The sequence below is a fragment of the Triturus cristatus genome, chromosome 1_2 (assembly GCF_964204655.1).
Source record: "Triturus cristatus chromosome 1_2, aTriCri1.1, whole genome shotgun sequence".
Taxonomy (NCBI): domain Eukaryota; kingdom Metazoa; phylum Chordata; class Amphibia; order Caudata; family Salamandridae; genus Triturus; species Triturus cristatus.
Genome location: NC_140580.1, coordinates 114,476,234 through 114,491,304, shown reverse-complemented (window position 1 = coordinate 114,491,304; position 15,071 = coordinate 114,476,234). Strand labels below are relative to the sequence as shown.

The 15,071-nt window shown below is 44.9% G+C and overlaps 1 protein-coding gene across 1 annotated transcript in view; it reads right to left on the bottom strand.

The window, feature by feature from the left end:
• The window catches only part of SHTN1 (shootin 1), a 592,071-nt gene that overhangs the window by 243,133 nt on the left and 333,867 nt on the right, over positions 1–15,071 (bottom strand). Inside the window, exon 11 of the mRNA XM_085603138.1 lies at positions 5,894–5,996. Within this exon, the coding sequence (XP_085459264.1) occupies positions 5,894–5,996 (103 nt within the window). The remainder of the gene's footprint in view (positions 1–5,893; positions 5,997–15,071) is intronic.

The window sequence follows — 15,071 nt, the reverse complement described above, 5'->3', positions numbered from 1 at the left end:
GCTTTGCCGAAGGTGAAGGGGGAAATCATCCCAGGTCTTCGCTGCGAGGAAGGACAAGGATCTTCCACCCACTCTGATCACGTAGAAGCATGGGACGGCAGCTAGGGAGAGGTCAGCTGATCGGAGGTTTCTCTTAGGGGACTGGAAGGAGAGGCGGTCAACCTTCCATCAGCTTCCAAGCACTAGTGCAGAAGATCTGCAATGATTTCCAAATGGCTGCATTGCAGATGTCCACTAGAGACATACTAGCCATGGACACCACTGTGGTGGTCCTTCCCCGTGAAGTGAACATTATCCCAGGCAACTTTCTCTGCACCTTATAATACGTAAAACTAATGCAGTCCAAGAACCACCTGGCTGTCGCGGCCTTGGCCATGCCTGGCAACTACGATTGCTGACCACAGACTAGATACAGTTGGGATCTTGACCGGAGACCCCTGGTGCGGTCTATTCTGTAGAGGAGTGTTCTTTATATCTAGCACAGGCATCCTTCACTCCACCTTGGGCGGAAAGGACTTGAAAAACACAAGCAAGGAGATCAATTAATTGGGATGAAAATCAGATTTTCAAACTCCAAAACGGTCTTCTGACCAGTGGAAATATTTGCAACAAGCCCTTCAGAAATATGGTGATATGGTGAGGTATTACAACTAGATGCACTGTTATGAATCCATATTACCGTCCCACATTTGCCAAATCCAGTTTATATGGTAACAGTTCATGTGGTCTGCTCAGTGCCGGATACAGTGGTTTCTCCAAGCACCAGGTGTAGATTTTATTCCATTTTACTCCATGCATAGTGTTTGTAAAACCAGCCCTTGAGTTGGTCAGCACCTTCTTGCAGTCCAGAGATAAGACCAAGTCTAGGAATGAAGGTGCAAAGTCAAAAGGTTGTAAAGCAGAACTCTTCCTGCTTTCTTGTTCGTAATGCAACTGGGCACCAGAACCTAGAAGTGAGATTACCCCAGAATGTAGAAAAACTCAAGGCCATCAGTATCATTTGGTAGCTGCTCTCAATCTCTGCACCAGTCAGTGTAGCAAAGACTAACTTTAAAGTCTACATACAACATGCACAGCCAGTGACCTTAGTTCATATAACCTGGAGCTGATGGCAAAGCATTTGCTGCGTCGCTTTGTTATGAACAGGTTTAACCTCACTAAACTACCAAAGGCAAACAGGTCATCTAGCAACGTCTGATCGATCTCCTACTTGTTCAGCTCCAGCCAGACCTGCAAAGGCATTCGTTCTATAATTTTTGTATGCCCAGCATGGATTTTGTGCCATCATGGAGATGTTAAGTCTGGGAACCCCTCATCCAGATGCTGCTTGCGTCTCTGGAGATCCGAGGGAACCATTGTACCTGCTGCAAACGCTTGTCTAAACAGGCTCAGCGAGAGGGCTTCAACTTGCTTCAGTATGCTGAACATAGTTCTTGTACAGTAGTTATAATTAGCAGTGTACTTCCTATGAGTTGTGCCTTCCACACTCTCAGGGCATCCTTAACTGACTTGTAGCTTCAGCACATGAATGTGCAGCTTCCTTTCAGACTCAGACCATAGTCCCCTGGTTACACGTGAGCCCAGACACACCCTTTAACCTTCAAAAGGTGGCATCCATTACCTCAGGTGGTTTCGGATGAAAAGGAATGACAATGATCAGATGTGTCTCAGGGCTGCCTTTGTTATGCCAATCATCTGAATCTTGCCTGCCAATACCAGTCACCTGGCTCTCTCTTTCTGATGAAACTCGTCATGTAGGACCACATTTTATACCTGCACAGTCATACCAACATGATGTAGGACAACATGGGCATGTACTAATTAGCTGACACTCTGTCCACAGAAGACAGATGGTTGTCTCCTGACAGGACTATTATAGCCTCTGCTGTGTTGGTTTCAGACTTGAAGGCTCAGAGGCACCTCATCCTCGACCTTGACAAAAGAGGTTGGTGACACTGAAGGGCAGGTCTAGCACAATAGCAAGTATCTGCAGCTGGAAACCGATAAACGTCAGTCACAGCCGGTGCCAGAAGACCGGTCATGAAATACATAATGAATCCCTTATCTATCACACTTTTATAGCCTGTTTGAATGCTAAACTGCCCTCAGAAAAGATCTTCTGTTTCCTCTTTTTTTATCACCTGGCAGGAATGGGAGCAGTTGTTCCATGTTCTCCCACTGCTCCGAGTCATGTGAGGTGAACAGTACAGCAACATTTTATAAATGTGTGCTGAAGGATGCTGTCCTAAATTATCTTCCTTAGTCAGAAAGAACCCCCTTTGGGTAAATACACATGCATAATATCACACATAAAATAGATACCCTATGTCACCAATGTATAAACCATAAACAAGGGAATAAAGAAATCAAATAGCAAATTCAAATAAAAATAGTACAAATTTAATATGCAAAAAATATATGCATTACAGTGTACAATATTTACTCATAATAACATATACATTGAGTTCATAATAAATAACTCCCAAATATTAAAAACAGATTCCGTCGGAGGTGTATACCCCGTATGCCGCTTGACATCAATCAGAAGTGGAGTGCCTATTTTGAAAAACTGACGGGATTATACTGGTGGATGTGAGGATAACAGAGGAGACTCTTAATCATTTTAGGAATCTTGGATTTTAATGAAGATACGACCCATCTACTCTTTGTATTCAGGTCATAAAACTAGAGGTACTGGCCACATCTATATACTAAATTGGACCGTTTTGAAACCTATGTGGATACTTAAAGCGAGTAGCGCTCAGGTCTTTGTGCCGACATCATATCTAAGAATCGGTTTTTAATATTTTGGAGTTATCGTCCTTTCCTGAAGAAGGTGACTGCCAAAATTCAGTGCCCACCGAAACGCGTCGATGCAAAACAATGAAGGCCTACTATAAATCTGTGTGGACAACTGTGAAAATTAATAATCATCTTAAAAATTGACAAGTGATCTATGTGATGCTTAGTAGTTCTTTCTGTGAATAGGAAACATTTTCCTGCTTGTTCTCATTTTTATCTTTTTTTATTTTTTTCTGTTATTTGTATGTAGGTTTTTAAAAAAATTGTTCTATGATGAACTTTCAATGTATATGTTATTATGAGTAAATATTGTACACTGTAATGCATACATTTTTTACATATTGAATTTGCTATTTGATTTCTTTATTCCCTTGTTTATGGTTTATACATTGATGACATCGGGTATCTATTTTATGTGAGATTTTATGCATGTGTATTCACCCAAAGGGGGTTCTTTCTGACTAAGGTCTATTTTGGCACCCTTCTCCTTTGGTTGTTGGGTCCCTCTCTTCTTTCTTGAGCTAAATTATCTTCCTGATCGTGCGTTCCACGTTAGTTCTGTCTTTTTCCAAGCCAAGGGTACAGGGTAGAAAGAACGTTGGTATGTGGCTCCAACCATCACTGACTCCAGATTAGTGAGTCTCTCAGGCAAGTAGAAGACAGAGTTCGGCTCATATATTTAGCACATTGTCTCAAGGGGATTGAAAACAATAAGAAAGCGTTTGCATTGTTACAAAGGTGGTCCAGAAACACCTTCTCCGATTACTGTTGCAGCCCACAAAGCATCTTCAGACTACAATTACATTTATGCCAATCTTATTTGACACTCTGCTGATCAGTGCTATGTACAATAGTGTATTGTATCTGTAGATAGTGATGAGCCCTGAATGGGAAGAATCAGAAATGTTTGCAGGAGACATTCTTGCCAATTGGACCAGGCCCACACCTATGTCAAACTCCACTATGAGAAAGGGTATTCGCACAGCCCCCATGGAAGGAGAAGGGCTATTTGGGTAGTCTTTTGAAGGGTCACCTTCTGTTACTGATTGTCTTGGTTTGGTTTTGAACTCCTAAAAGCAAAAGGTCCTCCCCTTGCATTCCCTGAGAAACTGCTTCAGTGACCTTAAGCACTTTTCAGACGTCCTAGGTTCCTGTGGAAGGCATAACAATTCCTCCTGTGGTGTAAGCCTCTCCTTGGAGACTTATCACTGCTTCACTCACTCCTGGATGAACAGCTTTATCCTCCACACGTTCTAAGCATCAATATTTTTCTTGTGCCTTGCAGTATTCTTCTCTACTCAAGGTGTGTCTGTAAGACACTGCTATGTGGCTGATGTTACTCAGGAGTCAATCTTGATGAAGGCATCAGCATAGAGGGTGGAGGTGCTGTCATCAAGACTCATCAAGAATTGCAGCACTGGTGAGGGCGACATGCTCTAGGCTTGTGTGATGGCCTGATGGTACGTAATGCCAAGGTTAATAATAGAGCATATCATTAGCAATAAAAACATCATCCAGAATGGGAGGATCCCCCCCCCTCAGTTTTAGGAAAATCAGGGGAGGTTCCAGTAATTTGTGGGGAGGAATTTTCTGGGTCAGAGGGCTTCTCCAACATGGAATTTTAAGTATTCCTTTTCTTGTGGGGCTTGATAGCTGGGCTTAATAAAAGAGGGCACAGTTATATTTTTAAAGATTATGTGAATCAAAAATAAACTTTATGAACATTTTTCAGATTCTTGCAAAGATTCAATGTACATCACCATCATTGATCGTTCCTTCCATGATTTGGAAGAAAAGTTCTTGCATATCACATGTTTTGTAATACAATGGTCTAGATACAGGTAGCATGTATACTTCAGGTGTGGGTTGTCATCATAGATGTTCCTGTGACCACAATAGGCATAAACATTAAACAAAGCCTTTTTCCTTTTCTTACGAACCTGGTACAGGATGTATTAGAGAATTCCCAGCAATCAAGAAAAACAATTAGTCCTAGAAACGTAGAAAAAGAAAAGAGCTCTAGGTGGATTTCCATACAACTTGCACAGGTTGTTTGTTAGTAGGTGCTAGAGGAAGGGATCACTGCAGGTCAAAGAGGTATGGTTACAAGTGAGCACAATAGACTGTCCATAACAGCTTCTTTGTTCGGCTTTACTAACAGAAAAGAAACATGCTCCACATTTTTAGTGCAAGTTTCCCACCTTGGCTTGGAAGAATATTCAAATATCATGTAAATCTATAAAGGATCTATGGCCGAAGAAGCACTGTTCCATCTTTTCTTGTGTGCAATGTCAATCAGTGCTAACTGTTGTTAAAACTGCTCAAGTCATCCACTGTAATGGCTACAATATTACCGAAATAGGCATCATTCTCAGGGATGAAATCCTACCGTTCGAGATGGAAAACTGCATTGTAGTCTTTCCTACCATTGCTGAGGATGAACAAGGGAACCTACTTGGGGACATTCAACACCAAGAAACCTAAGAATCACCAGACAACCCCCAGGTTGACGAACCGTGCTGGAATGCTCAGATCAACATGGGTTATGCTTGGTGGTTTTACAAAGAGCCTCATTTGCTAGGGGATCTTGGCACTAAATGACCAAAGATACTGTTGCTTTACCTTAACGAATATTCATTTAACCATGACTTCACTTCACCTGAACGTTACAAGGCTGAGTTCCAAATAGATTTGTAAAGCAGGGGAGGTAGGAAAGAACAGCGTCTTAGAGGAGATGGATGGAGCAGTTATGAGGACTATCAAGGTTGGAGATAAAGTGAGAGAAGATACCATTTGAAAAAATATGTTTGGGAGAAAACTTCTGGCTGCAAACATGATTAAGGACCAAACACACACTATTGAAATTAGTCTTTTTGCTCCTGGGAGCCAGTGCAGAGAGGGTCTGAATTCAGGAAAACAGAGAGCACTGATTTCTGGTATTACAAATGGGGCTACAAAACCTTTTTGGAAATACCAAATTGTATTGCAACCAAAAAAAGTGTTGAACTATTGTGGTATTGCACCTTCTGTACACCTTATTTCGCTAATTCAACAGTATTATCTCTCAAACCATGTATATGGCTCTGCTTACCAAATTGGATTGGGTGGAGGAGGCGGTGGAGGAGGTGGTGGTGGGGGCGGTGGTGGAGCAACAGGATTTTCTGCTTTTTGAACACGCTTCTGAAGTTCTTCCACTGTTAAAACAAAATGATAGTGTAAAGATACAAGAGCAAGGCAGTGGCAGCATCCACTGCAAACACCTTCAAGTTAAGCATGGTGCATATTTAGAAAAACAACCCATTAGTAAACAACGGCATTTTGTCATGGTTCACTGATCAGTAGAAGGGTAGCAAATATACTAACTTTTAATAGATGGATAAAGAGTAATTTGGATAGGTCATAATGCGACAGTAAATGCATTAGACTGTTAGGCCGCAAGTTCATTCAAATGACAGGGATGTGAAAATAGCTTAAGTATGGAACAAAGATTACAACCTAGGAACTAATGGAGTAAAGTGTGAGACGAGCATCCTCAATCAAAACCACAAGGGTGGATGTATCTGTAGTAGAGGTACATGCGAATTGTCCCTTGCCCTATTCCCCTCCTACTACGTACTATAGGGAAAGTGTGGAAGGCGAGTTCCGAGCACGTATACGACTATGGACAGCCAGGGCTATATGCCTATACTATGGGCCTAAATAAGAGTTTGGCGGTGTGGCGCTTGGTATGCCACATCGCCGCACTGCCAACCCCGTGGCCGGGATGCCCATCAGATTACGAGTGTTTCTCATGTCTGGCTTTTTTTATTTTTTTTACTTTCCCACGGCGGTGCCCTGAAAATGGGAATGCCAAAACTAGTTCCTGCACGGACTTTCCACTCCATGCTAGGAAGCATGCACACAGGGAGGCACAATTTGTGCCCCCCTGCATGCACCCCATCGCGCAGAGTCACTTTCTTTTCCGCCGTTTTTTTCATAGAGGAAGAACCGCCAGGAAAACCGTGGCAGAGAGGAAACTTGTAATATGCTTGGAGGGGCTGTAGCGGTCCTGCCAATCATATTGCGGGACCTACACTGCCGCCATCACCGAGCGACCACTAGACTCGTAATTAAGCCCCAAGTGACTGAGCAGTAGACATTAGCATGCACAATTTTTCTATGCCCTGGCAATTAAGTACAGCATCCAGAAACCAATGGAGATCTGCAGCAGGTTTAAAGTCTTCCATTCATTTGAGGCAGCAAGGCCCAAACGCTTCATTAGGCTCAACAACCCAATGTCTTAGGTGAACTGCTGATAGCAAACAACTACCGTCTTTGCACTTGGAAAGGGGCAGCCAGTCAACTTGACTGGAAGAAGGGGGCTTCTATGCAGTTGAAGCGAAGACAAAAGAGGGGAGGGGGTGTAGAGGTACAAATATCTTGCTTTCAAGGGCAGGCGAGCAGAGATCATGAGCAACGGAAAACGGTTGTAAAACTTCAAAAAGTGCACGCAGGCTACAGTAGTGAAATACAGGTTGCTAAATTAAATGAACAAAATAACGCACAAATATTAAAAAATAGAGGCGTCATCCAGATAAGGAATTAAACACCTTGTACAATATGGACACTGAAGGAGGGGAAGACGGTGGGTCATGGCATATCCACTGGCACAAAACTGTAGGTGATTCAAGACACCAGACTGACATTGTGAGGCAATATTCACCAGGTGTAGTGGGGATGGCCCTGGATCATCAGCTTTTTATGCAGGAGATGACAAAGTACTATTCCCCCCTACAGTGAGACCAAAAACGAAATTAAGGACTAGCAAATCAACCAAAGAGCATCCTTGTTTCATGGCACAGCCTCAACTCTGTCTTGTCGGGTTGTGACCTGGACTCCTGGGAGCAGCGGGATAAGACGGACAAGCCGGTGCCCATCTTGTAAAGGGGAGACTAAGTCATAAAGAACAGACACTGCACAGGTGAAATCCCCTGAGAAGCACATCAAACCACTAGAACATTGTTTATAGGGGTGTCAACTGATGACCGATACGAAGGTTCTATTAGTTCACCCATTTCAATGCATTTGCAGGTATAGTTTTTTGCCATTCTGACTTCGGGATACGGACCCATAAATAAATGACATGCCCCAATGAAAGGTAGAGTACCGATGCCATAACAAATCCACTTTACATGCCCAATATCGCACTCTCATTGAGGACAGTAATAGATGTAACGCAGCAGCTGTCCTATTCCACTCGTAGTCACTAAGTACAGGGCACTTTCTTCTGAGCGTCATTTGTCTCATGCTTACCACGCTAATGTACTATTTGAGGAACAACAAAACACTTACAAAAAGCAACAATGATGGTTTTTCTTTCACACTAAAAGACATCTACATCAATCCATGCTTTTGGCTGATCCTACCCGCTTTGCCCTACCATATAAAAGTGGCACTATTATCCTAGAGTTCAGCTATATATTCTCCCAGTATTCGAAGAGATAAAGTCTGACACAAGTAAAGTATCTTGGGCAGTACAGTCATTTTGTACGCCGCTATTGTAACAAGAAGAGATTGAGATTTGTGGTTTCAGCTATTGAGTTTGTATCATATATTCAGTTTCGAACATTGGAGATTAGTTTTTGCCAATGTGGGGGCTTATTCAAAGCCTAAATCTATATGTGTGGTAGCCCGTCACAGGGGAGTGAGCGCCTGTATTTCTTGCACCACTACATAGGGGTAGAAATATTCAGTATTTCAGGTTTGGCGATATTCATTTAAAATCCTGAGATGTCATGGTAGCATTGGAGCTCCCTAATCACCTGCGGATGGGAGACCACTGGGTCCATCAAGGATCAAAGGATATCGTGGTCAAACGTGGACTGTTTTTTCAGCTCCTGTCAGCCAAATTTGATCCCCTCCCAATATGGGGGTTATTCTGGATGTGTTGTTCCAGTGGCTCAAGCGTATGGGCAAACAGGAGAGGAGAGGGGGGACATCTGTCGTGTGCCACAATGTATGACCACTCAGGCAGAGAAGAACCATTGACACAGATTCTGGCCCATGGGATGTGGTAGCCTGCGAAGAGCCAAGACATAAATGTACTCCCCATCCCCAACTCTTCCAGTACACCAGATCGGAAGACCCTGCAAATGCTCTCAGCATCCAGAGTGACCATAATAGAATGCTTGGATCCCGTGGAGCCAATGTCGAGGAGCTGAAGTGCCTTCTTAGTATTGTCATCAGCTTGACACATAGGAATGAATCCCAATTGATCGGGGTGCACCAAATTCTACAACAATGGTTGAAGTTGCTGGGTTGCTATCTTGGTGAGAATCTTAGCATCGGTATTAAGGAGAGAGATGGGTCGATAGGATCCACAATCGCTAGGGTTTTTGATAGGATTGAGATTTAGGGCTATAGTAGATTCAGTTATGGTGGGAGTAACCTTGCCCCTCTCGATTATCTCCCAATATACTTTATGCAGTACAGGAGTGATTGTGGGACTAAAGCATTTTCAAAATGCTGCCATAAGGCCATCAGGGCCCGGTGCCTTGAAGGATCGTAACTTCAATATAGCTAGGAGGATTTCTTCTTTCTCTAGCCGCCTATCCATAGTCATCCTTTATGTGTGGCTTCTAACTGGTAATTTGATTGTGCTTGCGGGTCCGTGCAATGGGCACCATACAGCTGGGTATACAAGACGTGAAAACACGTCGACTTTTACTCATCTCTCCTGCACATGCGCCCATTTGGGAGTTTGACTTCTGGTATGGCGGCCTTAGCACGGTAGGCCCACAGGACGCTCGCCATCATTTTGCCCGACTTGCTACCACAGTCATGATATTTATTATGTAGCTGTGCTAGGAGGTATGCTGATCCATCAGTCTCTAGCATTCGGATTTGACCCCGGACCGCCAGTACCTTTTCCTACAATTTGTGCAATGGGGTTCTTTTGTGTTCTGTCTCAAACCTTTCAAGTTCTGCACCTAATTGAAGGCACAGTTTTCCCCATAGTTTTCAAAGACAGGAGCCTCCACTATAAAAACACCCAGCAGGACTGCCTTTAGTGCATCCCAGAGGGTGGCCACACTCATTTCCCCAGCATGGTTATGGAGAAGATACTCTTTGTTCTCCTTCTTGACATTATTAACTGTCACTGGGTCTCTCAGGAGATAGTCCTGGAGCCTCCAGGTGGTAATGGTTCTGGGGCCCTGTGTGGCTATGTCAGCCATCTTGTATGCCCAAAGTCTTCCAATAATGTATAACACGCCATAAAAAGGGCCACTGAGCCTCCCCTCCTAGCATGGTCAGTATCAATTGCTGTGTCGAGAACCAGGTTGAGATCTCCTCTGATCATTTGGAGTGTATTTTAAAGGCCTTGCGGGTGTTGATCACCTCCGTTAAGAGCCGACTTTGTCCTTGGTTAGGGCTATACACTAAAGTTAGCCTGAGCTGTTTCCCTTTCAACACACCAGGTAAGACCACCCATCTCCCACCTGCATCTCAAAGTGTCCCCCCTTTACCACAAGCGGGCAGCTGCGGTGGATTTAACATGCCCACCCCTGCTGTCTTTCTGCAACTGGAGGAGAAGTACTGTCCTGGGAAATCTCTAGACTTTAGGTGAGTGATCTAATGGTAGCAAGTGGGTTTCTGGCAGAAATCCTATGTACACGAGCGAGATGGATAGTTTGCGTATAACTGAGCATTGTTTAAGTGCGTTATGGCCCAAGACATTATATGAGAATATGAAGGGTGTTCAGGCATAGGTATATTTCTAGGAGACCACTCAGTGGCTTTTGTGGCTAAAGTAGTCAGTGTGGGCATGGACGGGGGAAAAACCTCAACGATACCCAATGAGAACAAAAATAAGAACAATCAGATGAAAAGCGATATTTCAGTTAAAATGCATAGCCCTATCTAGAAAGCAACTGTTCAGGATCTCCAATTGGCAACAACCACTTAATAAAGTAAGGGATCTCAGTCCTGTAGGGGGAAACTACCTCTGTTAACGCAGGTCCAGGACGACGCTTGCCCAGGGTGGCAGCACCCCCATTAGAAGCTATGTGATCCTGGTGCCATGGTATCCCAGAGGGTAATCCCACCTCTCAACTCTGTCCATGTATAGTGTTGGCAACTGGATCAGCTGCTTGTGGTCTCCTAGCCTGGGTTGGCAGGTGATAACTGTTGTGAGTCGGTGACATGGGGTCGCTCACTGTATGGACCTGCTCAAGAGCAGATTGCCGGCCTGCCAAGATTTCCTGCCGCTTGGGGAGGTTCCACTTTCGGCCTTGATGTACTTGTGCCCACTCCAGACACTCCTGGTGCAGTGGTTTTTGTGGTCTGTCAGTCTCTGGAAGCGGATGGCTCGGCACCAGGTAGGCCCCCTGAAGGAATTAAAGGAACTAGCATCTGCCCTGCTACTCAAACATTAGGTGGAAAGAATGCCCTCATCTGCATAGGATCTTGTTTCTACGCAGGTACTTGGTGACTGGGTGGAAGGACCCGCGCTTTATCAACGTGGACTGGGATACATTTTGAAGGTCATCACCATTATAGCATATAGGACCCCACGCCTTGCAGAATCGAATATCGCCTTTTTGTCTTCATAGTGGTGGAAGCAGACTAGGATGTCAGGAGGTTCTTTTGAGTTAGGGATTCTGGAGCCAGGGTTAATGACTCTAGCCCTTACAGGATCCTTAAAGACTTCAGGAGCGCGTTTGATTACCCCTTTTAACATTGGGAGAATGGAAGTGGACCTTTGAGATGGTGCAAAAGTGTCCATGTGGAAATCTTCTATAGGGTCTGTGTGCAAATTCACACGGTGGTATTCTGCAGCTCTGTGTATGAGCTGAGTGAATCCTATAGTGTCCTCTGGAGGGAATGGGTAGATATCATCTTGTGGTGTATAAGGAACATCTGGTGTGTCATAACTGTCCCATGGGTCATTTGGGATATTAGGATGACTAGGTTTCCCTGAAGGTTCATCATCCCTTTCCTCCCCAAAGGCGTCATCATCCTGAGGTGGAGGAGATTGTGAGGGTACTGGTGATGGAATAGGAGAGATGCTGTGTGGAGGAGGAGGTGGAGAAGGAATTCTTAAAGGAGAAGTGGCAATGTCTCTTCTTTAAAGGGAGTAGAGCTAGTGTAGGTTTGTCCATTTTCCTTTTCCTGGAAGGACTAAGTATAAGTTGACCTGCCTTTGGGTCCAGCGAGAGTGTTTTTTTGGGTTGAATCAGGTCAAAAAAGCTCCTCCTCTGGAGTGTGTGGTTTCGGTGCCGATTTTTCAGGTCAGACTGTTTGTGTGGCACAAGTTTTGGAGTTGTTTTATGCTCCTTAGGTTTCAAATCAGGAGTTTTCCTGGGTTCTGTTGGGGTCTTCGGAACTGGTTGTTTGGTTCCGATTATTTTTTCGGATTCGAAGGTTCAGTGTCAGTGGATTTCGGTGCCGAATGCGCCAATGTGGAACCAGGCTTTGGTGCGGATGAAGTCAGCGGTTTCTCTTTGAATTTGTCTTTTGTTTTTGGTGCCAGGGATGGGGTTTCAGTACCGACGGTAGGCTGGCTCGATCCCGAGTGGCCTGAAGGCTTATGTGTTGACTTATTTGCATTAATAAATTTGGGGTCATTAAAAAACAAAGATTAAATGAGACTACATTTTCTTTTTTCCAAGAAAAAAAAAAAAAGAAGAAGTTGGGAGAGCTGAAATCTTCCAACGAGAGAGATTTTAATTACATATTTTATTTCACCCTAGATTTAAATTGATTTAAAAAATATTAACAGGGCTAGCAAGAATGCAGTTCAATCAAAAAGAAAAATGGACTTAAAGAGAAATGTGATACATTTAAATATGTAATAAAAGTGGAATTAAGATTGGGCATTCCCCACAGCCTTTAGCGCCGAGTTATATTATTGCCATTTTATCGTTATTAAAATAAATTGCAATAATTAAAATTAATGTAGTAAAAGGGAAAATACAAAGACAGGCAATAAATTAAAATAACTAAACACGAGAAACCGAGGCATTAGTATTAGGAATAGAAATAAGAAACTATTAGATTTCAAATCAAATTAATTTACTAATATTATTAAGAATGCGGTTAATCTAATCTAATGGGTAATGTTAATTTGGATATTACATTAATTACAAATTAATTTATTTATAAATCTGTTTATTGAAGTTTAATGAAGCTTACAGTACATTATGAAGCCAGAACAACTTACATTAGTGTTTCTACCGTTGATATTTACCCAGGCAAGTGTACATTGATTGACGAGGAGTGAATACACTTCCTTGTCTCATGCCGACATTGGAGGCCTCTCAACTGCGGCGGTAACTATAAAGTCGCTTTTGGTATCATACCACAGAGAGACAACCTCGATAGAAGAATGCTAGCACTCCACCCACTCTCCCCAGTGTGTCTCCATAAACAGTTAGCAAACCATGAAATAACAGGGGCAGAACTTCAAGTGCCCAACCAAAACAACAACAGCAGCAAAGTCCGACCTGTGTTCTAGTATCATCTATCCGTGTCCCTTAGTCCATCCCCATCATACCGGTGCCCCTCATAGAAACTGCTTTGCAGACAATATCACATTTGCTTTTGCGCCCCACCTAGTCAGCTATGCCCTCGCTACAGTACGCCATGCCTCTCATCTGGGTTGACTGGTGCCAGGCCCCCCCTAGGGGAGCGCCCACGTCGCGCACCTGACAAATCGCTACAGGATCCCCATCTAATCGCATCATGGTCTGCAAAAGTGCCTCCCACTGGGTTGCTATGGGCGTCTTCCTGAGGCCTAGTGTTTCTTCCCTCAAGAGAGCCATGCCCTCCGCTTTAGCCCACACCAGGAGTGAACCCCGCCATGCCCGTGCGTCTGGTGAATCAGCCGCTTTCCAGCGTTTATTGAGCAGCCGCTTTGCCACCACTAACCCCAGGTCGATAAACCGAGAGGTGACTTTCATGGATGGAGTTCTGTGGAAGAGTTGTAACAGGTAGGCTGGCCATTCAAATGGGATATTGTGACCTGTGCACGCGCGGAGCGCCTCTCGCACTGTCTGCCAGTACGAACACAATGCGGTACAGCTCCACAACATGTGAATTAGTCCGGCATCTAGCTCCGCACAGCGAGGGCAGCCCGCATCTGTACGATGGAAGTATCTGTTGATGGATTCGGGCGTGAGGTACGCTCTATGTAAGATGAAGAATTGTGTTTGGCGGAAACGCATGTTCCTAGGAATCTTAGTCGGACCCTGTAGCGCCCTGTCCCATTCCTTGTCAGCCAAGGGCCGGGCCAAGTCCGCCTCCCACTTATGACGCAGCGGGGCCAGACTGATCGCTGCATGTGTGCGCAGGGAGGCCGCAAACCACCGAACCAGATGCCTCCCCCGTCCCATTACATGGATATATTGCATCGTAAGATGTTGTTCCGGTTCCTCCCTGAGATCTCCCCAACGGCTCGTGAGCGTCTCTATCAAAGACCGGTGACAAAGAAAGTGGCCGGGAGCCAGCCCCGTCTCCTCCGCTAGGGAGGCGAATGAGAGGAGGGCACCCTCCCGGTAAAGATCCCCCAGCGTTTGTATGTCTACCGCTCTCCAGTCCACAAGTTCCGAAGCACTAAGCACCCCCTGCCCGCTAGAAGAACCCTCAAGCGGTATGGCCAGGGCGTAAGGAGTCCGGGCGAGCTCGAGGCTACGGCGGTAGCATTTGTAGGCCACCACCACGAGGAGGGGCAGAGGCCTCGACACGTTCGCGGCCGGGTGGAATATTTTGATGATGTCAACTAAAGGGAGGGAGGGTGCAGCAGTCGCAGTATCATCACGCTCTCTGTCTGCCAACCACCGGGCTATCCATTGTAACTGCGCAGCCAGTTAATAATGTTCAAAGCACGGCATCGCAAGTCCCCCCTGGTCGGTGGGGAGGTACAGCTTGGGCAACGCAACTCTGTGGTGTGCATTACCCCATATGAAGTCCCGAAGTGACCGCGCAAGGGCTGCGAAGAAGGATGCCGGTTTATAAATGGATAAGTTGGCGAAGTAGTACAGGAGTCGGGTAAGATCACCATTTTGATTAAGGCGACTCGCCCTGTGACCGTGAGGGGGAGGGTACCCCCAAACCGCATCTGAGTCTTGACTGCTGCCACGGCCCAGCCAAGATTGCCTTCCACGAGATCCGCCGGCTGACGATATATCTGGATACCCAGGTAACGGAAGGTATCCGGCCTCCATTGGACCTGCACGCCCCCAAGATGATAGTTTGGGTCGAGTGTCGGCTCGAAACGCGTACAGGCAGGA